General features: G+C 43.0%; 1 protein-coding gene across 9 annotated transcripts in view; it reads left to right on the plus strand.

The window, feature by feature from the left end:
• Positions 1-27,885, plus strand: part of LOC126269255 (glutamate-gated chloride channel) — a 659,915-nt gene that overhangs the window by 530,237 nt on the left and 101,793 nt on the right. For 3 of the 9 annotated variants that reach the window (XM_049973978.1, XM_049973981.1, XM_049973979.1), the window contains exons 7-8: positions 13,644-13,714; positions 19,735-19,804. In XM_049973978.1, coding sequence (XP_049829935.1) covers positions 13,644-13,714; positions 19,735-19,804 — 141 coding nt within the window. Of the gene's footprint in view, positions 1-699; positions 768-5,500; positions 5,569-13,643; positions 13,715-17,757; positions 19,271-19,734; positions 19,805-27,885 lie in introns of those variants that run through there. The other 6 variants (XM_049973980.1, XM_049973984.1, XM_049973983.1 and 3 more) reach the window with 3 other exon arrangements.

The raw sequence follows: 27,885 nt of genomic DNA on the forward strand, positions 1-27,885 counted from the left end.
CTGGCATTCTTGGTCGCTTTGTTTCAAATTTCAGGCATCGAGACGGAGCCAATTGCTGTATTTTGTTAATCCACTTATAAAAAATGTTATTTTATGCATACTGCACAATATAAAGATACTACAATTTATTTAAAAAAGATTATTGATGTAAGTGATGCTTTCGTAACTTACCACTTATAGTTTCTTGACTAAGTCGAATGTATTGGCTAATGATGAATCGAAATGTAAAGTAAGGCAAGATCTAATGTGATATGAATTCTTATATATATCGCTTTTGTTTGTCATAACACAACTTTCAGTACTTACAGTTCAGAACAAAGTAGACGCCTTCTACACGTCGGTACACACTCAGTTTCTTGTGGCTTTCCTGTCAACCAGTCGCTGTCCATGCCTCTGATGTATTTATACAGCTGAAGTTTTTGTTGTGTACATTTCCGTTCCTTTGATTTAGCGCCGGTGTGAAGCCTGGAGCGCTCTGTTTGTGTATGTTGTCAATGGTACTTTTTACGTTGACTTTTAAGTTTATTTGCTGACATGCAGCACTTATTGTGAACACTCCCCCGCTGCTTCCTCTCGCATAAGTTCCCAGTACTCCACGCCCACTCCCCTGCCACGCTTTAAACAAACAAAACTCCTTCGACGAACATAAGAAAAATATGAGTTTTACCAATTTTGTTTTTTACCGTCTACCACCTCTAGATGGCCCAGCAATCGTACGAGTTAACCTCTTTGTGCGAAGCATTGCAACAATTAGTGACATCAAGATGGTAAGTGTGGCTGAAGCCGAAAGAAGAGGCATAATATTGTGTTTTTGCTGGTGGCCAAAAGATTATACAAAAGATTTTAAGAACAAACAAGGCTAGCATTCTTCAGCATTTTGTTTTGAACACAAAACCAGATCACATTACGAATTCCCCCCCGATTGAGAGTCTGATGCCAAGGATGTCAGCCCAGCCCCCTGACAGGAGCCTCAGAGAGCGTGGGTAATGTATGCTACCAGTTTCTTTGGAGAGTCTGCCACCGCTCGAGCGTAACTAGTACTGGATTCTTTCCTTTGCATTTCTCTTAGTTTTTTTTATGGTTTTGTTTAGTGGCGAGCAGTAAGACGCAGCAGAGCAGACTTTGTGTTTTCTTTGATGCAAGCCAAGCCACGCAGCCATGTGATGACACGCCCAGCCCAGCCCGGCAGCCGGCAGAGCGCTAGCTGTAGCACCCACACCCACACCCACACCCACACGCGTTAGCGTTAGCGATAGTGTGATAGCGCCAGGTACTACTTCTACTACTACTTACTGTATACAGGCGCACAGGCGCCGCCGCACCCGCTCCGCTCCCTCTAGCCTTGCGTCACCAACCACAAACGTACAGCGCGTGCAGCTGCTCTCGACTTCCAGGTTTTGCCGACTACACGTGAAATTACTGAACTGAGGAAAAAATGGCCTATCTCATCAGCTGGCAACCATAGCGACCGCACTGAACCGATGCTTCCAGTATAGAGTAATCCCTTGTACTCTTATTACACTCATACGTATACAAACTAATCCAAATCATCTGGTTAACATTGACTGTAAGCCACGACCAGTGGGTAATGGTCGCCTACATCTTCATCCTTCATCAGTATATTTGTCCTCTTATTTCTACTTCTATCGTTTCTTCAAGGTTCAACTAATATCAGTAAAAGAATAATTTCATACTTGGTGTACTATTTCCTCGAAGATGGCTTTGCCAATTTTGACACCATGATACTAATTTCTTTAACTGGAGAAATACCGTCTATCGCATTTGAGAGGCCAACATGTCCAATTCGGATTATATGGATTGTTGTCCAAGAAGTGTTGTTTCAAGCTGTTTTCGTCTTTCAGTCCCATACGATTTGTTGAGAATATTTACGATGTAGCACACACAAAAAGGAGAAACACTATTTCTTACAACGCAGTCGAAAACTTCCCTTGCCTCGACGTTTCGTTACTTATCAGTGTCCCACTAAACAATTCGCGTATTAATAGAGAACACGGACTTTTATACTACCTTCCTGAGAAATAGCACTATTTATCTGCAGCAGTTTGGGAGACTGACGATCATCTGCACCAGGATGGCCTCAGTGGGATGTTGTGCAAGTTTCATTTGTTTACGAGTCTGTGGTTTAAGAAAATGCTTAACTTCAGTTAGTTCAAGACGAGTGATTTAGTCAAATTCAGATTTGTGTGAATTCGTAAGGGACCAAACTGCTGAGGTCATCGGTCCCTAGACTTACACACTACTTAAACTAACTTATGCTAAGAACAACACACACACCCGTTCCCGAGGGAGGACTCGAACCTCCAGCAGGAGTAGCCGCCCAATCCGTGACATGGCGACTCAAACCCCGCGGCCACGCCGCGCGGCAGTCATTTTGTATTTAAGACCTTTAGGTCATGATAAACAAAGAGAAATCCGCATCTTAATCCTTTTCAATTTGTTTCAGCTCCTTGCACATGAAAACTGGAGCAACGCGGACTTTTTATACTGCTTTTCAGCTGCCATACTATTCTTATTAATATAATGAACAGTCGATGCTTGATAGATTGTGATCGTTGTGCTTGGGAAGTCCTCGGGAATGCGAGTAACAGTTGTCATAACATACCGGTGTCCCAGAAGTCTTACCCTGATTACAAATATTCATAAAGCGTAAAACATGACACATAGACAAAATACTTTTTATTTTGAATTGCGTGTGACATATTCAAGTTTTTGTGTACACGCATATTTACTGTTACTTTATGTCCACAAACATTTCTGGGAAGATGGATCGGATTTGGTGGTTCCGTCAATTGGCCGCCGCAGGCACTGAACATAATACCACATGATTTCTTTGTTTGGGGTTATGTCAAGGACCAGATTTAGGAAGCACTAATGAACGATATCGTAACGTTGCGCCGCAGAATTACTGATGTAATGACATCCGTTCCGCACGAAATGTTTACCATCGCACGGATGGGCTTCAAATATCGCCAGGAATCCTTCGGGCGACGAAAGAAGGAGACATCGAAAGGAATTAATTGTTTGTACACAAAAACTTGAATATGTTACCTGCACTTCAATATGAAAGACGTGTATCATATTTTCTACCTTATGAATGTAATCAGGGAAAGACCTCTGGGACACCCTGTATATTTAAGACTGCATGTCTTCTCCGTGAAAATAAAGTGCCGAGTTTTTCACTAAGCCATCGTCAGCTTCCTTCTTATAAATGGTGGAACAGTCTACTTGACTTAGTATCGGGATCTGACATCACAACACTGTAACTGAAATATAGTGTTAATCTGTTGTTATTCCACAGAGAACCATACTGCAGTTACAGAACCGATGTGGCCTATGGAATTTAATACATTCACTGGGCATACAAACTGGAATCTCGCCAAATTTAATCTTACCGGTCGTCTATGGAGCTGGTGGAATCTATTGGTCATATTTGCTCCTACAAATCTCTCACTTCTCCTGTGTCGACCACTTTGTGGCGCTAGCGATTACTATGGTTCTCCAGCACCTGAATTCACACGTGTTCTGCACTTCTTACACAGGAGTACGTCCAGATTCTGGATACCTTATTACGAACAGTAAGTAAGGATGTCTCTTGCGTGATGTTCATACGTACTCTATAACCACAAATCTGTCGTGATGCAGAAGTTAACGCACCAAGATCGTAATTGGCGACCAAATTACTGCTGGCCATCCTGATACGGATTTTCTGAGGTTTCTGTAAGTCAGTTGAAACGAATGCCGCTAAGCTTTCTTTAAAAGATGTCAGTGTCTACCCTGTTCTTCCAGGAGTGCTAGTCCCGCACGGTACGTAGAACTGTGAAATTTGGAAAGTGGGAAACAGGGGGCTACCGGCGGAAGTAAAGCTGTGCGAGTGGGTCGAGAATCGTGCCTGGATAGATCTACATCTACATCTACATTTATACTCCATAAGCCACCCAACGGTGTGTGGTGGAGGGCACTTTACGTGCCACTGTTATTACCTCTCCTTCATGTTCCAGTCGCGTATGGTTCGCGGGAAGAACGATTGCCGGAAAGCCTCCCTGCGAACTCGAATCTCTCTAATTTTACATTCGTGATCTCCTCGGGAGGTATAAGTAGGGGGAAGCAATATATTCGATACATCATCCAGAAACGCACCCTCTCGAAACCTGGACAGCAAGCTACACCGCGATGCAGAGCGCCTCTCTTGCAGAGTCTGCCAGTTGAGGCTGCTAAACATCTCCGTAACGCTATCACGCTTACCAAATAACCCTGTGACGAAACGCGCCGCTCTTCTTTGGATGTTCTCTATCACCTCCGTCAACCCGATGTGATACGGATCCCACACCGATGAGCAATATTCAAGTATAGGTCGAACGAGTGTTTTGTAAGCCACCTCCTTTGTTGATGAACTACATTTTCTAAGGACTCTCCCAATGAATCTCAACCTGGCATCCGCCTTACCAACAATTAATTTTATATGATCATTCCACTTCAAATCGTTCAGTTCGCATACTCCCAGATATTTTCAGAAGTAACTAGTACCAGTGTTTGTTCCGCTATCATATAATCATACAACAAAGGATCCTTCGTCCTATGTATTCGCAATACATTACATTTGTCTACGTTAAGGGTCAGTTGCCACTCCCTCCACCAAGTGCCTATCCGCTGCAGATCTTCCTGCATTTCGCTACAGTTTTCTAATGCTGCAACTTCTCTGTATACTACAGCATCATCCGCGAAAAGCCGCATGGAACTTCCGACACTATCTACTAGGTCATTTACATATATTGCGAAAAGCAATGGTCCCATAACACTCCCCTGTGGGGCGCCAGAGGTTACCTTAACGTCTGTAGACGTCTCTCCATTGAGTCGTTTAGAGTAATTTGCTGGCGAAAGGCAAAAGTTCCGGATTCGAGTCCCGTCCAACACACATGAAGTTGCAGTCCTACTGTCATCCGCCTGAACTATGATCCGTCACCAAAGACCTCGCTTTTCACAAGACGTCACAGCTTTTACTCTTCTTTCTCTCTGAAGCGTCGAAACGTAATTTCATGAGACAGATTTGTTTGCAGATATAAACTTCCTTTCGTTCGGTTAGCCAACACGGCTCGGAATAAACCATAACAGCTAACACAAGCCTTATAGGACATAGGTTTTCCGTTCACTGGAATTTTACTTGTAAATGAAAGCAGTTATCCATATCCTTGCAACCCGCGACGTGTACAGGCTGTAGCCCCGCAACGAGCCGCTGCGCCGTGGTCTGAGCTAGAGGCCTCGCGGCGAGGGAGCGCGTCGCGGCAGCGCCTGTGCGGCCGGCACTGCACGTGGAGTGCCGCACCCCACACCCCTGTTGTCTGTCGTCCGGGGCCCCGCAGCATGTGTCTGCTGCAGCTGCTTCTCCACCCTTCAGTAGCTTCACCTGGTTGTCATTACTTGTGCCGTGTCCGACGGCCATGGCGATTCGTATTAACCGTGTGATTTCTTTCCCACGTCTCAGATGGCCCAGCAACAGTACGTGTCAACATATTTGTGAGAAGTATCTCAAAAATTGATGACGTTACAATGGTAAGTCGTCTCAGAGGAGACTTCTCCCCTCATGTTAGTTACGAGTTGTTAACACTTTCCATTAGCTCGGATTAGTTACTCACATAAAAATCAACACTTTTGATTCCTATTTCTACCTTCCATAATCCGTTAAGTCCGAGCCGCTTTCGTAGATGTTTTGTCTTCGGTCTGAGTAAAAATGGATTTTCGTCTAATTACCTTGCAGAGCGATGTAATAGCCTCTGACAAAGGTTTTCGAAATAAATCAGTTCTCCGAAGCGGTTGCTAAATGCAAAGAAAAAAAAATCTTCAGCTTTCGGTTAATTACTAGTGTACGTCGCTTTGTAAGCTAATGGCGAATATTTAAATTTGTTCTGCATGTGACAGTAGCTCATGCCACAGCATAATAGGCATATGCGGCTATTTGTAATAAGCGGCCGTTTTCAGATTGCTTTCCGACTTGCGCAAGCGAAAAATGAGATATTTTTTTGCGCTTATACGCTGATGCTAAGAACAAGAAGATATTCACTGACTGCAGAAGAGCTTTTGTTATTGTAATAATTCAGAGATTTTTCTCTTCGCTTATCAAATAAAACGACTGTTCAGCTTATTGACAGTGAAATATTCAGAAATATTTAACTGCCAATGTTTCTGTAAGCCTGCTTACATGGGTACAAAACACATAATACAACACTACAGTTTACGACATCCAAGTTCGCGATCGTCGCTAATTTAACGCTGAACAATAAAAAATTAGATGTCGTTTGTATATTATAAACAATGTCAACCAGAGTAAGAACATGTCATTTAGGTTTGTATATTCTGTACCGAAACCACGCCGTAATGATAAGTAAAAACATAAAGTCTGATCACACTGAGGTTGTTCGGGGATGTCGACTTTGCTTTTTGATCCACAGGATCTATAACTCCAGCCCATAGCAGAGAAATGCTTTGAGAATGTCAGATATGTTTTATGTCACTGTAACACTGTAGTCATATTTACATACACCAAATAGATAAGTTACTCAACCCTTTCAACACAATTTCTTTAATGTCATAAAAACAGCACACAGCTATAGCGAACTGAACGACTGCGAAAGGATATATATAACAGGATTAATTGAAGTTAAAAACTGCGCCGGTTCGCTCTGTAGGTATTGTTTACTTCAAGCAACGGTCCTAAATTGTGACTGCTGTAATCGCACAAGGTGCACCAGAAAACTCTAACGATTGTGTCGGTTACGATCTATATATAACTCAAATCAATTGAAACTATTACAAAACATATAAACTCCGTATAGAAATTATTTCACGCTGAACCGTAGACCAGTACTTAACACTGAGAACCACAGGAATAAATTAATCGACACTCCACAATGTAAACATAAATAAACGTAGTTGCCGAAATAATGAAGTAAACCAGTCACGGACCGAGTCCATAACACCGTATTAACGAAAATTTGAAGCGTTATACGGACAACCTTGGTTCATTAGGTTGTTTACGACACACGTGTAAGTATGGTCACACTACCCTGAGGTGACAAAGAGTCATGGGATAGCGATATGCACGTATACAGATGAGACTCGTATCTCGAATGCAAGGTATAAAAGGGCAGTGCATTGGTGGAGCTGTCATTTGTATTCACGTGATTGATGTGGAAATTTTCCCGACGTGATTATGACCGCACGACGGGAATTAACAGACTTAGAACGCGATATGGTAGTTGGAATTCGGAAATCATTAGAGAATTCAATAATCCGCAATCCACATTCTCGTTACCTTTTTTTATTTCTTTATTCTGGCTTTGGGTAAAAGGACCATGCAGCCAACAAAGGTTATAAAGTGCTAAAGAAACACAATCGCAAAAAAGCAGAAGAGCAAAAAATTACAAAGTTAATATATAAACACACCTTTAAAGTAAAATAAAAGCGCAATTACACAAACACCAAACAGCCAACGGCAGTGATGACGATGACATTGGCGCAGAATTACGAAAAGTACTGTACAGCAACACTGTGACATACATATACTCTTATAGAAAAGACAAAACATTAAAGGGCAAACACCGTACATCATACAGCCAGGCGTACTTAAAATAGAAGAAAAACCCAAATTGAAAAACGCAATATAACCAGCAGTGTGTATAATAGTTCCAGTTGAATAGTGACATAAAATGCGCAAGTGACCAATAGTGAAAATGTAATATACAAATCACTCATTGCCTCTCACCACGGACAACGCAGTTACCGACGGCTTCACTTAACGACCAAGAGCAGCGGCGTTTGTGTAGAGTTGTCACTGTTAATAGACAAGAAACACCGCGTGAAACATCCGCAGAAATCAATGTGGAACGTACGATGAACGTATCCGTTAGGACAGTGTGGCGAAAACTGGCGTTAATGAACTATGGCAGCAGACGATCGAAGCGACTGCCTTCGCAACATCGCCTGCAGAGCCTCTCCTGGGCCCGTGACCACATCGGTTGGAGCCTAGACGACTGGAAAATCGTGGCCTGATCAGACGAGTCCCGATTTGAGTTGATAAGTACTGATGGTAGGGTTCGAGTCTGGCGCAGTCCCTACGAACCCATGGACCCAAGTTGTGAACAAGGCATTGCGTAGGCTGATGATGGCTCCATAATAGGGTGGGCTGTGTTTACATGAAATGGACTGGCTCCTCCTGATGTTATTCTACTTTGAGACTATTTATAGCCATTTATCGACGTCATGTCCTCAAACAACGATGGATTTATCACAGACAATGCGCCATGTTAACATACCACAATTGTTCGGGACTGGTTTTAAGAACATTCTGGGCAATTCGAACGAATACTTTGCCACCCAGATCGCCCAACATGAATCCCATAGAACAATTGTGGGACGTAATAGAGAGATCAGTACGTACACAAAATCCTGACCTGCCAACGTTTTCGCAATTATGGACAGCTATAGAGGCAGTATGGCTCACTATTTCTGCAGGAGACTTCCAACGATTTGTTGAGTCCATTCAACGTTGAGCTGCTGCACTACGCCGGGCAAAACGAGGTTCGTCACGATATTAGGAGGTATCCCATGACTTCTTTCATCTCAATGTACACTACTGGCTATTAAAATTGCTACAACAAGAATAAATGCAGATGATAAACGGGTATTCATGGGACAAATATATTATACTAGAAATTGCGTGTGATTACATTTTCACTCAATTTGGGTGCATAGATCCTGAGAAATCAGTACCCAGAACAACCGATAATAACGGCTTTCATACGCCTGGGCATTGAGTCAAACAGAGCTTGGATGACGTGTACAGGTACAGCTGCCCATGCAGCTTCAACACGATACCACAGTTCATCAAGAGTAGTGACTGCCGTATTGTGACGAGCCAGTTGCATGGCAACCGTTGACCAGACGTTTTCAATTGGTAAGAGATCTGGAGGATGTGCTGGCCAGGGCAGCAGTCGAACATTTTCTGTATCCAGAAAGGTCCCTACAGGACCTGCAATATGCAGTCGTGCATTATCCTGCTGAAATGTAGGGTTTCTCTGGGATCGAATGAAGGGTGGAGCTACGGGTCGTAACACATCTGAAATGTAACGCCCACTGTTCAAAGTGCCATCAATGCGAACAAGAGGTGACCGAGACGTGTAAACAATGACACCCCATGCCATCACGCCGGGTGATACGCCAGTATAGCGCTGACGAATACACGCTTCCAATGTGCGTTCACCGCGATGTCGCCAAACACGGATGCCGCCATCACGAGGCCGTAAACAGAACCTGGATTCATCCGAAAAAATGACGTTTTCCTATTGGTGGACCCAGGTTCGTCGTTGAGTACACCATCGCAGGCGCTCCTGTCTGTGATGCAGCGTCAGGGGTAACCGCAGCCATGGGCTCCGAGCTGATAGTCCATGCTGCTGCAAACTGTTCCTGCAGATGGTTGTTGTCTTGCAAATGTCCCTATATGTTGACTCATGGATCGACACGTGGCTGCACAATCCGTTACAGCCATGCAGATAAGATGTCTGTCATCTCGACTGCTAGTGATACAAGGCCGTTGGGATTCAGCACGGCGTTCCGTATCACCCTCCTGAACCCACCGATTCCATACTCCGCTAACAATCATTGGATCTCGACCAACGCGAGCAGCAATGTCGCGATACGATAAACCGCCTTCGCGATAGGCTACAATCCGACCTTTATCAAAGTCGGAAATGTGATGGTACGCATTTCTCCTCCTCACACGAGGCATGACAATAACGTTTCACCAGGCAACGGCGGTCAACTGCTGTCTGTGTTTGAGAGATCGATTGTAAACTTTCCTCATGTCAGCACGTTGTAAGTGTCGCCACCGGCCCCAATCTTGTGTGATTGTTCTGAAAAGCTAATCATTTGCATATCATAGCATCTTCTTCCTGTCGGTTAAATTTCGCGTCTGTAGCACGTCATCTTCGTGGTGTAGCTATTTTAATGGCCAGTAGTTTAGTTGTCCGTCGTTCTCTTGGACGTGTAATAAACAAATCAAACGTGAAACACGTAAACGCACTGCAGAAGATTTCTTCTTTTCATATACGGTTACGTTATAATATGGAAATATGAATTTCTACGGCCATAGAAATCAAACAACACAAAATCCAGAATAAAATATGGCTTTTGTAACATCGTAGAACGTACACTATGAAAAGAAGAATAACAAAATTTTAAACATGGCTGGAGCAGCAACTGTTGAAAATCTTCACGGTAAATGATAACAGCTGAACAGTTGCAGGACGAAGATTTATTGAAATCCTTGAGCACGGTTTCGGTGTATCTAAATACACCTAAACAGGACGATACCTTTATTAGCAAAAAATTTAGCAACATAACTGAGAAAAAAAAAATTATACCTTTAAGTAACCATGAAAATTAGCAAAGTATTACAAGCACAAAAACTTTGAGTCACGTTTTAAAATGACACCCTGCGGTGGAAATGCATAAAAGAATCGTGCCAAAGGAGTTGTCAGTAGTTAAAGTATCACCTCCATCTGTACAGAATAATGGTAGACGCCAACACAGCATACTTTTAAAACTTGGCCTGTGAACTATCGTGAAGAGGGTGTGGAAGAATTAGAGCAGACAGTTTCACCGAGAGAGGGAATTTGTGGTAAGCGCGAGATACTCGAGCACATCAAAACCCGGGATACATACTCATGCGCGTCATAATTTTAAAGGATGTGCTAATTCAAACCTTCTGTCTTAATAATAAAATATATATGAAACAGTTAAAACACCTAAGTACAATAGAAAATGTGAACACCAAAATCGCCTGTGTCCTAGTATCCAGCAGGTGAAGCTTGCGCTAAGGAGTACATCTAACGAGAGAGGGGGATCCTTACCAGGTGAGATTGACGGAGGACATCGAAAGGATGCAAAAAAGGGCAGCTCGTTTTGTATTATCGCGTTGTAGGGGAGAGAGTGTGGCAGATATGATATACGAGTTGGGATGGAAGTCATTACAGCATAGACGTTTTTCGTCGCGGCGAGACCTTTTTACGAAATTTCAGTCACCAACTTTCTCTTCCGAATGCGAAAATATTTTGTTGAGCCCAACCTACATAGGTAGGAATGATCATCAAAATAAAATAAGAGAAATCAGAGCTCGAACAGAAAGGTTTAGGTGTTCGTTTTTCCCGCTCGCTGTTCGGGAGTGGAATAGTAGAGAAATAGTATGATTGTGGTTCGATGAACCCTCTGCCAAGCACTTAAATGTGAATTGCAGAGTAGTCATGTAGATTTAGACGTAGAGGGCACTAGTTTTACGTGCGAGACTTCCGCGCAAATTAAAAACTAGGGTGCATACTAGCAAAAACGAACAAAATGTTGTAGTAAATCGAAACCATCTGTTGTCATGAATGTGGTGTGCGTACTATAAGACCTTCGGTACACACATCATCAGATTATTTGACTTGTCGCTTTAACAAAGTAGGCGAGTGTCAGCAATATGTCTCGTGGTCTTATCGTGGCGCGTTTATCTTCTGCCATTAGGCCAGACGATAGAAAAGCCACTTGCACGATTAGAGTAGCAGATTGACGGTGACTAAATTTAAACAGAACTTGATTAATTTTCACACACATTTATTAAAATATTACGTAACTTGATTCTGGATGCTGTTTACAATTGACAATCTGAAGTTCCTTTGGTCTTGGTACTTTAATCTTATTCTCACATATCTCTGATACTTGACAAAGTGTCTATACATTTATCTTCATGGCTATATACAGGAATATGATAATATTATTAGGAGCAGACTGAAACTTGATTATAGACTGGTACAGACCAATGCAGACTGGTACAGACTGGTGCAGACAAATGCAGAGTCGTACAGACTGATGCAGACGGACTAATCGGAGGTCTGTACACTCGTTATAATACCTCGCGCGTTCAGGTATCACTGCGCGAGTGTGATCTTCGAGGAGAAAAGGTTCTACGTTAGCAGCAATTTCATTGGCTGTGTTACATATTAATTCGCGGATCGGTGGAAGCAGAATTTGGTCTGTCTCTTAGGCAGCGCCATCTCGTAGTGCGGAGACGGACGAGCGCTGCGCCTGCGCTGTTGTGCTTAGCAGGGCGCGCTCTAGTGGGAAAGTTGTGTACGCGCTGACTACGCGGAACTATGTACATAACAATGAATAAAAAACATAACAGAATCATTGAAATCACGCTTTTGGCACGATTGTTTTAAGCATCTCCATTGCAGGACGTGATTTTAGTAAGTGACTTAAAGTTTTTGTGCTTGTAATACTTTGGTAATTTTCATTGTTACTTAAAGCTATAAGTGTTTTTTTTTTCTCTCAGTTATGTTGTGAAGGTTTTTGCTAATAAAGGTGTCCTTCTGTTCAGGTGTATTTTTGCTCTGATGAAGGTATATTTAGATATACCGAGACCGTGGTCAAGCATTTCAATAAATCTTTATCCTGCAACTGTTTGGCTGTTATGATTTACCGTGAAAAGAAGAATAATCTGTAATAAGAGACAATATTCCATTATAAAGTAGACAGAATCTTAGACATAAAGTAAACATATTTGTAGTTACATAGTAATGTTTCATCAGAAACCAAACGTTCCTTACAGACGAATAGTCAACATCCTCGAATAACATTTCACAGTTTGCCAGTCGAACTTGGTACCTGGCTATGTTTCACTACAATATATCAACAAAGTTGTTGATCAGGAGTTAATTGTTGTTGGCCACAATCAACAAATAACAAGTCATTTGTTAAAGCACGAAATTACTTTTGCATCATTGTTTTCCGCGACAGATAAGTGTTAAACTATCAGTCCTTGACTTCGGAGAGTCGAAACGGTCCGCTAACGTGCTATATTCATTGACAAGTACAAAAATTCTGTGGCAGAAAGTTATTCACTCCGTAGTTAGTTTGCTGTGTAAAGTTTGGATCATTTTCAGTGTAAACTGAGAAGGAAAAATGATGTCAGGCGCGGTGCATCAATTTGGAGTTCCAGTACAGAGATAACGCGAGAGAAGTTGTGCAGCGAACGTTGTCCGCGGTCCGCACGGTTTGCGGACTCTCTGGAGGCCGGAGCGTTGAGACACGACTGGCGCGAGGCGCGAGGCGAGAGGCGGCCGGACTGCGCTCGTTCGTTGACATCCTTGGCACGGGACGGGGCGGAGAAGCATGCGCTAGAGCCCGCATCGTGCCCTCACCCTAGTCGACAACCAGCTACACCTCACTAGCAAACACACCTCACCTTTCTTTCTTACTTTTCTTTTCTTATTCTTAATAGCTTGCCTTACTTAGCTCCTCTTTCATTTCGTCGTAAATATATATTTTTTAATTCGTAAGTTACGTTATCTGCCGTTGTTGAGTGTGTACTTTTCCAGTTGAGTTGGCCATTGCGTTTCGTACGTAGTGCGCTGTGCCCGAAGGAAGAGAAACACACGAGTATCGCCGCATTTCGAGGTAGACTTTTTTTGGTTGTAGTGGCTGGTAAAATTTTCCAAACAAAAAAAAAGTAAAGACAGAAAAATCAATTAAGAATCAAAAACATTGCTCTGCATTGAATAATTTTGTTCTTTCTTTTTTTCCTCCCTCGTTAGCGGACAACCCCACCATAGTGAAAGTGAACATCTTCCTTCGCTCTATCAGCAAAATAGACGATTATAAAATGGTGAGTGTGCTGGCCACGTAAACTTGTGTGTTGATGTACGTATACTGGCGTCTACATTGGGACGCCAGAGTTTAAGTCCCACAGAAACCACCCATACTGCTGCTCACTCGCTAGTGCTACGTTTTGTTGGACGGTTTTATGATCTGAGACCGCTGCAGACAGCGCACGCTTTTGCCCAGCCTTTAGCCTTCGTTAATTTGGAACCAACCAACTATTGAGCTTCTAAAAATTCATTCTTGTGCACAAACTGCATTTCGCACCTTAAAAATTAGCATTCCAATTCGTAGTCGAAGTGCGACAAGACTCACATTTTGCTGTGATGTCATACAATGCTAACAGTGCACTGACGCTATTATCATCCATGGATATTTCACTTGACAACAAAATCGTTATGTTTCGTGACACCTGAATAATACGATAAAATAATTGCTTCATACAAATACTGAGACCAACACATCTCTCCTCTGCGGCCTCTCAGGTTTTAATGCCATGATTGACGGTATGTTTTCGGGTGATGAGCCGAGTTGTAGATTACGTTTTTATGCACAAAAATGGAACCAGTAACTCCGCTGAACACCCTAAGGCATGGCGTTATCTCTTCCCACTAAATTCATCACTTCTAAATCTACTTAATACATTAAATCGCAATGTCTTTCATGATTTCAAAGCATTCCATTTACATTATATATTCTAAAACTCCCAAGCAAAAACTTTTTCCTTCTCTGGACAAAGTTGGTTCCAGCCTAATAACATACTTTGCATTTCTAAAGCTTTCTAAAGTCCTGATTCAATGCTTCAAATCCAATCAATTTTTAAAAAAGTCTGTGATTTTCCTTGGAAACCGAAAACAAATATCGTAGCACAAAAGCAAGAGCAGTATCCTTTGCCGCTTCTGCTATCCTGTGTTTACTGTACTGCTATCCATTAACATCCACTAATGAATGAGTTAAGAAATTGGGGAAGGGATCAGTTATAAATAATTAACAGTTTGATGTCTAACATGTTATTGTAAGTGAAATAAATAATTTTTAAAAATTGAGGTTGAGAATTCTCTCACAATTGTACGAGTAAATATTTTAAACTTTGAGTATCATGATACGGTATTAAATTGGTTAAACATATAGTGTGTTAAGTGATCTGGGTTATACACTTTAAATATAAGATTTAAACACAAAAGTACAGTTCCTCTGGTCTCGATATAATTACTTTTCCTCACATTATGGCATTTTATTTTCACAACATTCATTTCAGAAACATTACAAATAAAAATTAAGATATTTCGATACAATACTGTGAAAATTATGCCCTAAAGATGCTGTGATGTTATCTCCAGATTCACGAAGGTAAGTATGCTGGCTGAATGGTAGCGTTAGTTTGTAATGTTGGAAAAGAAACAAAATATTTGGGAAGATATAACTGCACTTTAAAATGCACCATTGTTATTCAAAGCAGGTATTAAGCTCTGCAACTTCAAACTGACGCTTGACAACCAGGTATCTCATTACGTAACGCTGTATAAATAAAATGCATAATGAGAGGAAACTTGTAAAGCTGCAATATTTAAAATAACATTTCGCTTGATTAAAAAGGGATATACGTCTTTAACACAGAGCGGGTTAGACTGAAATTATTTTATTTTTTTAAAAGTAACTTTTGTATGTGTTAATTTTGTGTGTTTAAATGATTTGGACATTGGATATTTTATTTTTCTGTGTTTTAATCGTAATTATTTCAGTAGTTGCAAAGATACACAATGAGAACTTTTAAATAACCATACGCCTCTTCGCCAGGGAGTACAAATTTCCTGGAACACCATGACTGTTTGTTTGAAGGAATCTTGCCTGCTTGGTGGCATGCTGTTCCAGCGACTGTGTCCTGGGGCGAAGACTCCCACCCCCTCATGTCGGGTTGGCCCTCCAGCCCGCCCTAAAACTGCCATCCTAAAACTCGCTGCTTCCCTCTAAATAAAGCACAGCTAAAACAGATCCGAGACATGCGTAGCTTCCACAATAAATCAGTGTTATGTGTACTTCTAAAGCTTACTGTTAACTCCCTCAGTTGCTCTGCTTTCTGTTTTTGTTGCAACGTATGAATTCGAAACGAATCTCACCGCACTACATGCATAACTCGAAAATAACTGAATCGAGCGAAGCAAGCACTTGAGCAACAACTACAGTCTTGCGAACTAGTTGCTACTTTCTCAGTTACCTTACACAATTGCTTAACATGACACTGGCAATGAGAAAATGTTTGGTGTTTGCATGTTTTCACTTTTACCCGTATTTTGAAATTCCGTTGAAGTGATAATTGTCAGTGGAATGAAATATTAGCTATCATAATAATTATTTCCCAAGAAACTAATGTACAAATTTTATAGCACTCTGCTTGACCGATTTTCTATCTCTTCCTTTGACACATAAACTGACAGACACTGGCTGGAAATTTTAAAAACAACGCTATTAGGTCGTGGCGATATGATACGGCGGCTACTTATTCGTCGAAATGTATTTGACGGTTGTTAGTTTCACATTTAACTTTCCGTATACCAAGAAATTAACATGGGTTGCTACACTAAAAATAAATCACTTTGCCTCACTATCGATTCACGATTTTAACAGAAGAATAAGTCGAGAGCAGGCAACGAAGGGACCAGCAGCTTTGTCAGTGAACGCACGAACAGAGGAGCTACAGTTGGAAGATGTGCGAGGTAGCGGCCGATGGCTTGCGAGTGAGTGCAGCCAGCCATGAGGCCGCCCTGAGGCGTGGGTTGGCGCCAGGCGCCGCCACCTACCCTGTCTGTCTCCCGATGCTCCCCTCGATTGTCACATCATCTCGTTGGGAAAACCTAATAGCCACATTAACATCAAACGCTAACACTTTAAAACATAACACCGGAAATCTCATTCAATGGCAGGACACGTAGAACTCCATTATAAATACCGTTACTTCAATCCCACGTTCAACAGTAACACTGAGACAGCTCTCATTATATTTTCTGTAACAACAATCAATGCAGTCTACACCAGTGTGCTGGAAAGCATTTACCAACTCTATACGAGCAAGAAACTGTGACGAACAAGACTCAGTTTAAAATAATAATGTCAGATCACGCACACGCACACACGCACACACACACACACACACACACACATACACACACACACACACACACACACACACTCACACACACGCGCGCGCGCGCGTGCGCGCACACATATACACACTCACGCTCAAACGTGTCCTACGGACCACTCAGTCTTCGCATTTCGCGTCTGATTTAACTGACACATCACAGAATCTTCTTCGCCGCTCACATTTGTTTTCGTCACAGTCATTTCTGAATTATGTAAGTGTAAATTAATGTTAAAGAAAAAACACAGGATCAACCGAATGTAGGAAGGCGGTTGCATACGTCCCTATACACTGACGCATTCCTTAGCAAATCGAACTATAACTAAGCTTACTAGTGTAAAAAAGTGGTCCTGTCTAAATGGCAACATTTACAGTCAATTTACTGGAACAAACTAAAAATTACTATGAAAAGCGGGTGTCACGTAGAAAAGAAAATTCTCAACGGCGGCGCATTAACTTTCTCCTTTTATTAAGAAATTATGTTAGCAGCTCCGTCCGCATAATTTTTTACTGTGTAAGTTACACTAAGCTTCATTTTTCTCTAGATAGATGTCGAGATTTCCGTTCGCGTAACTGCAGTATTCATATGACCATATATACCTTTCTTATTGTTGAAGAAGCACAGCGTCGTCTTCGATCGACAGTGCTTTAGATACACTGCACATGTACAGGTTATTGACTTTATTTTGTGTTACTTTTTATGTCTGTAACGTATTGTTTCGGAATTAAATTATAAAGTAACAGCCATCTCTGGTTTTGGTCGAGCTTTCGCTTGATTCTAAGAGAAATGTTGAAACTCAAACAATTCCCAATTGGGACACCCACTACCAGGTAGTTGGCTATACGTCCCTTATTCCACATTCGTTATTACTCGAATAATGTTCAAATGTTTGTGAAATCTTATGGGACTTAACTGCTAAGGTCATCAGTCCCAAGCTTACACACAACCTAAATTATCCTAAGGACAAACACACACACCCATGCCCGAGGGAGGACTCAAACCTCCTCCGGGACCAGCCGTACAGTCCATGACTGCAGCGCCTGAGACTGCTCGGCTAATCCCGCGCGGCTATTACTAGAATAGCCTGCTGTGCTTAAAGAAATGTATGAAGATGCACCCTTTCAAATATAACGAAACCGTGTACACGCTGTATTTAAAAGAATAAATTAGCAGAGCTTTGACTCGTCTCTGACAAGAGTTTCGACGTGATGAATTGCATTCTGCGTCTCCAGTGGGTGTGAAATTCCTCGCTTAACACTCTTGCTCCATCTTTCTCTTTATTACGTCATTAGCTGAAATGTACAAAACGAGTTGCCTGACCTATTGTGCGATGGCACATTTACATAATTAGTGATGGGACACAACAAATGAATTCTATAAATGTAGCCGTTGCGCCTTCGTTCAGTGGATCAGTTTCCGACCGGCGCCATCAGTATTACGTGTATATGTCATATATCTGGCCTTGTAACATTAACCAAAACGGCCTTGCTGTTGTGGTACTGCGAACGGCTGAAAGCAAGGGGAAACTAAAGCCGTAATTTTTCCGAGGGCATGCAGCTTTACTGTATGGTTAAGGGATCACAAATTTAGCATTGGAGGGCAGCGTGGAGAGTAAAAATCGTAGAGGGAGACCAAGAGATGAATACACTAAGCAGATTGAGAAGGATGTAGGTTGCAGTAGGTACTGGGAGATGAAGGAGCTTGCACAGGATAGAGTAGCATGGAGAGCTGCATCAAACCAGTCTCAGGTCTGAAGACCACAACAACAACAACATGTCATAATATAAATACGATCCCATAATTTTAATTGATTTCGTTTAAACACCCCCTTAACACACTTTTTACCCGTTTTTTTCATCGTCAGTCTTCCAACACATAAATCGAGCTGCTTGTCTCGACTGGCAATGATTTGTTTACCCGCACGAAAAACTCGATTATTAGGCTGATACGAGAACGAGTTGTTGAACCAGAAACAGCTCTCGTATCTCGTCAGGGGACAGTTGCAGCGGCAAGTAGCAGGTGAGAGGGGAACCCCCTGCGGGAGCAGACAGGCGACGGCGGCGGCGCTGGGCGCCCCCCACTCCCGCTCCCTCTCCTTCCTGGTCCCCCTCCCCCTCCCCCTCCCCGCCCGTCCCTCTCCCCCTCCCCTCCTCGCCCCGTCCCGTGGTTTTTGTGGGCACGTAACAAGAGTGGCATCTGTGTACATTTGGGCATCTTCCTCATTTCTATAATCGTGCTGCCCGCCCCCGCCCCCTTCCCCCACGCCTGTAGATGTTCCGCTGCGCTGCCCCGCTTGCATGCCGCCCGGACCCCGCACGCCGCCCTCGGCCCAGCGTCATGTGTTTGTTACACGTGTTCTCAACAGGAGCCAGGCTCACCGACCCGGCCGCCAATCAGGCGCCGCGTGTGCGACTCCGAACAAGGTACCAGTAACACGCTACACTTACTCTTCTCTTCTCTCTCTTTTATTTTGTAATATTGTTGTATGCTTGCATGTTCTGAATCGGTGTCAAGTATGTACTTTGTTTACTCCTTCTAACAGACTCTCTCTCTCTCTTTGCAACACTTGCTTTAGTATTTCGTGCATTACTATTGTCAGATCATTTGGAGTATGTTGGCCTGTTGTTATGTGTATGCTAGATCAATGTTTAATGTTGTTTGTCGTTGTGGCCTTGAGATATTTATGTACTTGACTGTTTTCTTACGTTCAGAAAAGTCAATTGTCCAAATCTAAAGGAAAAGTAATAACGTAAAAGAAAAAAGAGAAACTTTCGCAGTTACTTACAAGTCAAGCAGTCAGTGATTAAGTGTAGAGTCAAAGTAGGATAGGCTAGAAGTACGAAAATGGTCGCACAGGCAGAGTTGGCCACGTGTTAATGTGTTGCAGGAATACAGCGTCCAGCTGACATTCAGAGAGCAGTGGATGGACGAGCGGCTCAAGTTCAATGACTTCAAAGGTTGGTACTTGTCTCACTGCACATTAATTTCACAAGATTAGTCACAGATCCCAGTCATAACGGGGTGAGAGAGAAATACAGGACATAACAAAACTATACCGACAAACTTCGAGGTGTCGTAGAGTGTGTCTTAAGAAAAAGTAGTGCATAGGAACCCACATGAGGAAACTAAGTCCATTAACGCTACTGGGCGTCGAGGTTGTAGCGGCAAAGACTCTCCGCTAGAACACGCCTTTGGCAGAAAAAGTCAGTTACTACTCTGAGCACACTGAACACAGTGGTCTCTACAGTGTTGTGACGTGGAGGGACGCCATCAACGCCGTCTAATGTCCTTAAAACCCGCCTCCGTTCAAAAATGGCTCCGAGCGCTATGGGACTTAACTTCTGAGGTCATCAGTCGCCTAGAACTTAGAAATACTTAAACCTAACTAACCTAAGGGCATCACACATAACTATGCCCGAGGCAGGATTCGAACCTGCGACTGTAGCGGTCGCTCGGTTCCAGACTGTAGCGCCTAGAACCGCACGGCCACACGGCCGGCCGCCCCTCCGTAGCCGAGATTGCTAATGCACGCCTGTGCGGTGACGCTCGACTCGAAGGTAAGCTAGTTCGAACCCTGGTGATGGATGCAGTTGTCACTGCCAGTACTGGCCGGCAAGAGGAAGGAGACATGGGGGTTGTTGTTGTTTTTTGGGGGAGGAGACCAGACAGCGAGGTCATCGGTCTCATCGGATTAGGGAAGGATGGGGAAGGAAGTCGGCCGTGCCCTTTGAAAGGAACCATTCTGTCATTTGCCTGGAGAGATTTAGGGAAATCACGGGAAACCTAAATGAGGTTGGCCGGACGCGGGATTGAACCGTCGTCCTCCCGAATGCGAGTCCAGTGTGCTAACCACTGCGCCATCTCGCTCTGTGAGACGTGGGGGCCTTCTTAATGCACCAGTCTTTACACCAGTGCCCTGGTTCAGGTTCTAAACCTCTCCACAGTGCCTCGTGAAAAGAAAGGCATGTGACACTGTTGTTAGTGACCCGTCCGCTGGATGGGGATATTAATTTCGGCGCGTCCCTCGGCGCCATCTAAGAGTATAGGCTATACCACACCACCGGCATTCACCTTCCCCTTCTCTCATAACCATCATAAAACATTCACACAGGACTTGGCTATTCACGCACACATTACATTCACCTACACTGTACAAATACATATACGACACAGCGTTGACATATCCAGAATGAATACAACCAATGGGCGGCGAGGAAGAGCATTCTTCCAAACATGCGCCTGAATCCAACCCGTGAGATACCTCAGCCAACAATCCCACAAGAGATTAAAATTTTTAACGTCCTGACTACGATCAGATCCATTGCATAAATTCCCACTAACAGTCCGCCAGCTTATGAAAGTCATGTCTGGTGCCACAGAGGCGACCCAAGTTTTACAGCTGCTCGAAGTTTGTCTGTATCGTTTTGTTACACTGACAAAATTTAGAAGGTTTCTAGGGCTATTTTCTAAGAATTTTAGTACAAGGGACTTGTTATAGTGTAATAATGTAATTATAATACATTAGCTTTGTTACCCCATATTTATTTGTTTCCATGATACCTACACATCAGTGAAAAACTTTGTAATAATGAATCACCAAAATGTACAACGCAAAACACAGAGTAGTGCAACAAGACTCAGGAAGATGCAAAAGTACCACCATGCAGTTACAATCGCTGCAGTAACAGTTCACGATAGCGTCGTTGTACCGTTGTATTGCATTGAGTGGATTCACACAACAGTTGCCTATCGGAAAATTCTTCATTAGCAAATCTATTCGTACTAATGTGTATCACTGTTAAAGTACAACTAGTACTGCCGGAAACGAAATCCTGAGACAGAACCGAACAACAAGCTTGAGGCTGAAGAGGAAAATGAGCGCGATTGTTGTCAACAGTAAGTACCGACAATGAATGGAAAATTTTCTTTCCAGAAATGAGAGACTGTATACTGGCGACAGTTGGGCTGTTGCAAACAAATTTTCAGTAAAATACAGATACAAAGATAAAAGAGGCTAAGAAATTAGACGAAGTACAATTACTCTGTAACGATCAGCTGGCGATCACGGGTCTCTTGTACCAAATTTAAGAAAATATGCCAGGACAGCCTCCGAAATTTTGACACTTAAATTCTAATTCAAACTGTATATAAAGAAACGAAAGGTCAGTGTATCGGAAAACAACTAGAAATGCCTTCAAATTTGTGTAGCGTCTCAAACTGTTTTAGTGAATGAAGAGTAAGAATTATTAGATTGAACATGCATATAATTTTTCTATTTATTTTATCTGAATCAACATTAGTCATAGATGTGCAATATAAAACAATGTTCTGTAGGAAATGTTCTGTAGGAACGTAGTAAGCCCTCTTCGTAATTCTGTTTTGTCGCTTAACCACGACTACTCGTTTAATTTGTCAACTGACTACATCTAGTACCATTGATGCAGTAGCCGTTGGGACGTGTGCTTTGCTAACCACATATTCAAGTTTTCTGAGCAAAATGTATGACATTTTGACAAAGTAAGTACATCCCTTATTCTTCACAATGTTGCCGAAAATGTAACAAAATGACGTATCCTTACCATAAATTGCAAGCTCATTGGGAGTCTGTTGCTTCTTCTTTGGCGTAGATACCCGAATCATACTATCCTCCTTTCGTAATTTTCACACTATCCACTCAGTCGACTCGTTTAGTCACAATCTACCATGTCACGATCTCTCTTTTCTTCAACTCGACGTCGATAAATTTCATAACTTTAATAGCAAGCCATCGTGCCTGGGTCCTACATTTTTGCAGAGACGCATGATTGTTAAATTTCGAGGTTCCACGCTGCTCTTAGTTATAACGCGGTTTTACCTGTTCTAGTAATCAATTTAATACTGTAGTTTACTTTATCGAATAATCTCTAAAGAGACTGGAATTTGGTGAAAAAATAAGAAATAACCAAGCAACTTTAATTTCCTTCCATCCACAGAATAAAAAAGAAAGCAGGAAAATCATATTACGACTAACTAATATATTCCTAGTCCTTTTTTCACAAACGTTCAGGATGACAGAGATATGGCACAGTAATATTTTATTAAAGATTATTCCGACGGACACACAACAGTCAAGCTCGAAGAAATGAGTTTTGCTTTTATTATTCAGGAATAACAAGCCCCAGGTTACATATAAACTCATCGAAAAGTTTTGCATCAACCCGGTTCCGAAAGTTCCGGAACCTGTACGGAAAGTTGGAATAGATATCAAGATAAACATCATTTCCGCCCTTTTTATTGCACATGAAAACCACACATTTCATGTGCAGAGGTGGTGGTGCAGACTGCTGCACACACCGGTACTTCTAATACCCAGTAGCACACCCTCTTGCATCGACGCATGACTGTATTCGTCGTGACATACTATCCACAAGTCCATCAAGGCACTGTTGGTCCACATTGTTCAACTCCTCAACGACGATTCGGCGTAGATCCCTCAGAGTGGTTGGTGGCTCACGTCGACCATAAGCAGCCCTTTCCAATATATCCCAGGCATGTTGGATAGGGTTCATGGCTGTAGAACACGCTGGCCACTCAAGTCAAGCGATGTCTTTATCCTGAAGGCAGTCATTCACAGATGTGCACGATGGGGGCGAAGATTGTCGTCAATAAAGACGAATGCCTCACTAATATACTGCCGATATCGTTGCACTGTCAGACGGAGGATGGCATTCACGTATCGCACAGCGGTTACGGCGCCTTCCACGACCACGAGGAGCGTACGTCGGCCCCACTTAATGCCTCCCCGAAACAGCAGGGAAGCTACAACCTGCTGCACGCTCTGTACAGTGTGTCTAAGCCGTTCAGCCTGACTGGGCTGATTGAAGGTATATGCGACACTCCTCGGTGAAGAGAACGTGATGCTAATCTTGAGCGGTCCGTTCGGCATTTGTTGGGCCCATCGCTACCGCGTTGCATGGTGTTGTGGTTGCAAAGGTGGACATCGCCATGGACGTCGGGAGTGAAGGTGTGCATCATGCAGCCTACTGCGCACAGAATGACTCATAACACGTCGTCCTGTGGCTGCACAAAGAGCATTATTCAAGGTGCTGGCGTTGCTGTCAGGATTCCTCCGAGCCATAATCCGTAGGTAGCTGTCATCCATTGCAGTAGTAGCCCTTGGGAGGCCTGAGCGAGGTATGTCATCGACAGTGTCTGTCTCTCTATCTCCTCCGTGTCCGAACAACATCGCTTTGGTTCACTCCGAGACGTCTGGGCACTTCCCTTGTTGAAAACCCTTCCTGGCACAAAGTAACAAATGGTTCAAATAGCGCTAAGCACTATGGGACTTGACATCTGAGGTCATCAGACCCGTAGAACTACTTAAACCTAACCTAAGGACATCGCACACATCCATTCCCGAGGCAGGATTCGAACCTGAGACCGTAGCAGCAGCTCGGTTCCGGACTGAAGCGCCTAGAACCGCTCGGTCACAGCGTAACAATGCGGACGCGTCCGAACCGCGATATTGGCCTTCTAGGCTTGGTTGAACTCCAGACAACACGAGCCGTGTACCACCTTCCTGGTGGAATTGATCGGCTGTCGGAACCCCTCCGTCTAATGGACACTGCTCATGCATGGTTGTTTACATCTATGGGCGGGTTTAGTGACATCTCTGAACAGTCAAAGGGGCCGTGTCTGTGATAGAATAGCTCCAGGAGTTCTGGAAACCGGGGTGATGCAAAACTTTTTTTGATGTGTGTATGTTCATGCGCCAATACGTTATGAACACTACCCACCACGAGATGAAATTCCGCCTGGTTGCGTTGCTGACAAGTGAAACTGTAAGGAGAGTATGTAAACAGAGTAGAGACGAAAGTGATATTTAATCGACCCGACCGCAGCAGTACGCGCCATAAAAGGTAAATACTCCACGTAACTGCTTTTAGAGAAAAGAGAGAGCGATCGACGAGGTTTCATTTTAGCGATGACACGAGCGTCAAACAAGAAATCCACTGACGTTAGCGACTTTTACACAGGTAGATTCTTATGGACTGGTGTCTGCGAACGAGAATCTCAGAAACGGCGAAGCTCGTCGCCTGCTCACGTGCTGTAGTTGTGAGTATCTATGAAAAGCGCTTGAAGGACGGTGACACTACGAGTAGGCTACAAGATACTGGACGTGAAGCTGGACGTCCACGCTTCAACGTCGAATATGGACATCGAAGACTTGCATGGTTATCAGAGAATGTACGTTTGGAGCACAGCATTGTACAGTAATGAAACGTAGTCTGTGCAAAAACCTGACCAGGAGAGAATCGAAGCATTTGAGATGTGGTCAAAATGACAAATGTTAAAAATTAGGTGAACTGACAACATAAGAATGAGGGGGTTCTCTGCAGAATCGGCGAGAAAAGGAATACATGGAAAACACTGAAAAGAAGAAGGGGCTAGATGATAGAAAATGCGTTAAGACAATAGGGAATAACTTTCAAGGTATTCGATGGTGCTGTACTTAGTAAAAACTGTAGAGGGATGCAGATATTGGAATACATCCAGAAAATAATTGAGGACGTTGGTTACAATTGCTACTCTGAGATGATGGCGGGCTACATCAGAATCAGTCAGAAGATGATTTTCCTTTTTTTTTATTAAGGGCCTTTGTACGTGCTCTAATCTCACATTATGGTATCTTCATCATACCTAAGCGATATACATTTTGGCGTCATCACAATGGTCCTACATTCTTATTCGAATACATGTTCTCCAAGTTTACCTAACAGGGTTGCGCGAGAACTAGTACATCTTCCTTCTTCCAAAGATTCCCATTTAAGTTTCACGAGCATTTATGTTATGCTTTCGTATGAGCAAAACAGACACATTACGAACCTAGCAAGGCATCTCTTGAATCGTTCGGTGTCTGTTGTGACGCTCGCTTGACGAGGAGTCAAAATCCAGGAACAATACTCTACAATTTGTCGCTCTAGTGTCTTGATTGCAATTTTCTGCAGAGACGCATTGCATTTTCACAAAACCCTTCCAAAAAAGCTATGTCTTCCACTCGCGTTCCGTAATACCGAGTTTAAGCGATCTTCCACTTCATATCGCTTCTTACTATTAGCCATGAATATTTATACGAAGTGACGTGCTTAACATGTTCGCAATTGATACTAAAATCAGATACTAACGTGGTCTTTATCTTTCTTGTAGATATTACCTTACATTTATCCACATTTAAAGAAAGCTGCTATTCACTGTAGCAACTGTATATCTTGTCCACGTATTGTTGCAGTTCGCTACTGTCGTTCAACAACGATACTTTACTGTGAACACAGCATCATCGGCGAACAGCGTAGTAGTGTTCCCGATCCTATGTGATAGACCGTTTATGTAGAACATTGAAGCTCCTGTCATGCTTCGCTGGGGCAAAGGCTGCTCCACTTTCGCTTGTATGGAATATTCTCCGTCTAGTATAACATACGGCGGTCTATTAAGCAAACAGTCCTCGAGCCAATCACACATTTGGGGAGAAACTCCATATGATCGTACTTTGTTTAGTAGTCAACGATATGGTACGGCGTCGTACGCCTATAAATATCGGTCATTCATGCAGAAGCATCAGGAAGTTACATGAAGGTTGTTGCATTACCGTGCGAATGGTGATAATCGGTCAATACGTCGAAAGTTTTGTCGCAACGATGAGTACGCTGCACACTCAGATTACCTGTATAACTGGTACGGAAATCAGCTGTTCCTGAAATATACCAGGCACTGTGAGAATGACACGTATACCTTTTAGTGAGTTAATGCGGCGGAGCCTGGTGGGTGGTGGTAAGTTGCAAGTGGCAGTGGCGGAGCGCCGCGTGTTATCCACAAGTCACACAAAGCCTGCGCCTCGTCGGGCTCACACGCAGCTGGCTGGCTGTGCAGAGTATTTGCCGCTCTGCGCGCGTTGTCTGTGCCGCACGGGCCTAATAAAGGGGCAAGGAAATCCTTCCGAGAATAAATGCTTGAATCAGTCCGAGCACTAAAAATAGAAACCTATAAATATGTAAAATGTTTGCGTACCTGTAGGAGACGGTAGTTATAAGTCGGGATGATAGTGACGTTGTCGATTTGTACGAAAGCTGACAATTTCCTCACTGTCTATCACACTTAAGTCGTACGTCCTGTGTAAAAACTTGATGTGCCGAGAACAGGAATTGTATGATAACACTCAGAAAATAAATCAGAGTGATTGGATGCAGTTGTCAAGCCATTCGGTTCGCATTAGGCAGGGCAGTGGTTCAAATCTCGGTCCGGCCATCAAGATTTAGGCTTTCCGTCGTTTGCCTAAATCGATTAAGCCAAGGAGATAGTTTCTTTGAAAAGGACACATCCGATTTTCTTCCCGTTATTCATAACGATAGCAAGTATTAGCCTATAATGTGATATGTGTAGCCTGTAGAACATCTCCAAACGTTAACCACAGTCCTTCAACCAAAAGCCTGTGTCTTTCCTCTAACGATCTTTTCATCGACGATACGCTGAAACCGAATCTTCCTTTCGTTCGCCCTGAGAATAAAGGATCTATACCTAGACAAAACCAATACAGAACTTCTGATCGAACATTTTCCTGAAGGGAATAAATGGGTTCAAATGGCTCTGAGCACTATGGGTCTTAACATCTATGGTCATCAGTCCCCTAGAACTTAGAACTACTTAAACCTAACTAACCTAAGGACATCACACACATCCATGCCCGAGGCAGAATTCGAACCTGCGACCGTAGCAGTCGCGCGGTTCCGGACCTGAAGGGAATATTTTTCCCCTCTTGTCATGAGCTCATCGAAGCATTCATACTTGGACGAGAGCGAGATTTTCAGTGGGGAAAAACCGAGAAATTTGAAACATTGTTTAATCTGTTTTGTCTCTACAGTTAAATGGTCCAAAGACATATTTCAGCCGAAAGAATGAAAATTCAATGGAAGATTGTCAGTCACAATTTAAGCTGGGATTCACGTGAACCATATATGAGTAAAATATGTTCTAGTCTTGGGATAAATCTTAATATACAATCGCA

This window comes from Schistocerca gregaria, chromosome 1 (genome assembly GCF_023897955.1).
Source record: "Schistocerca gregaria isolate iqSchGreg1 chromosome 1, iqSchGreg1.2, whole genome shotgun sequence".
NCBI classification, from domain to species: Eukaryota; Metazoa; Arthropoda; class Insecta; order Orthoptera; family Acrididae; genus Schistocerca; species Schistocerca gregaria.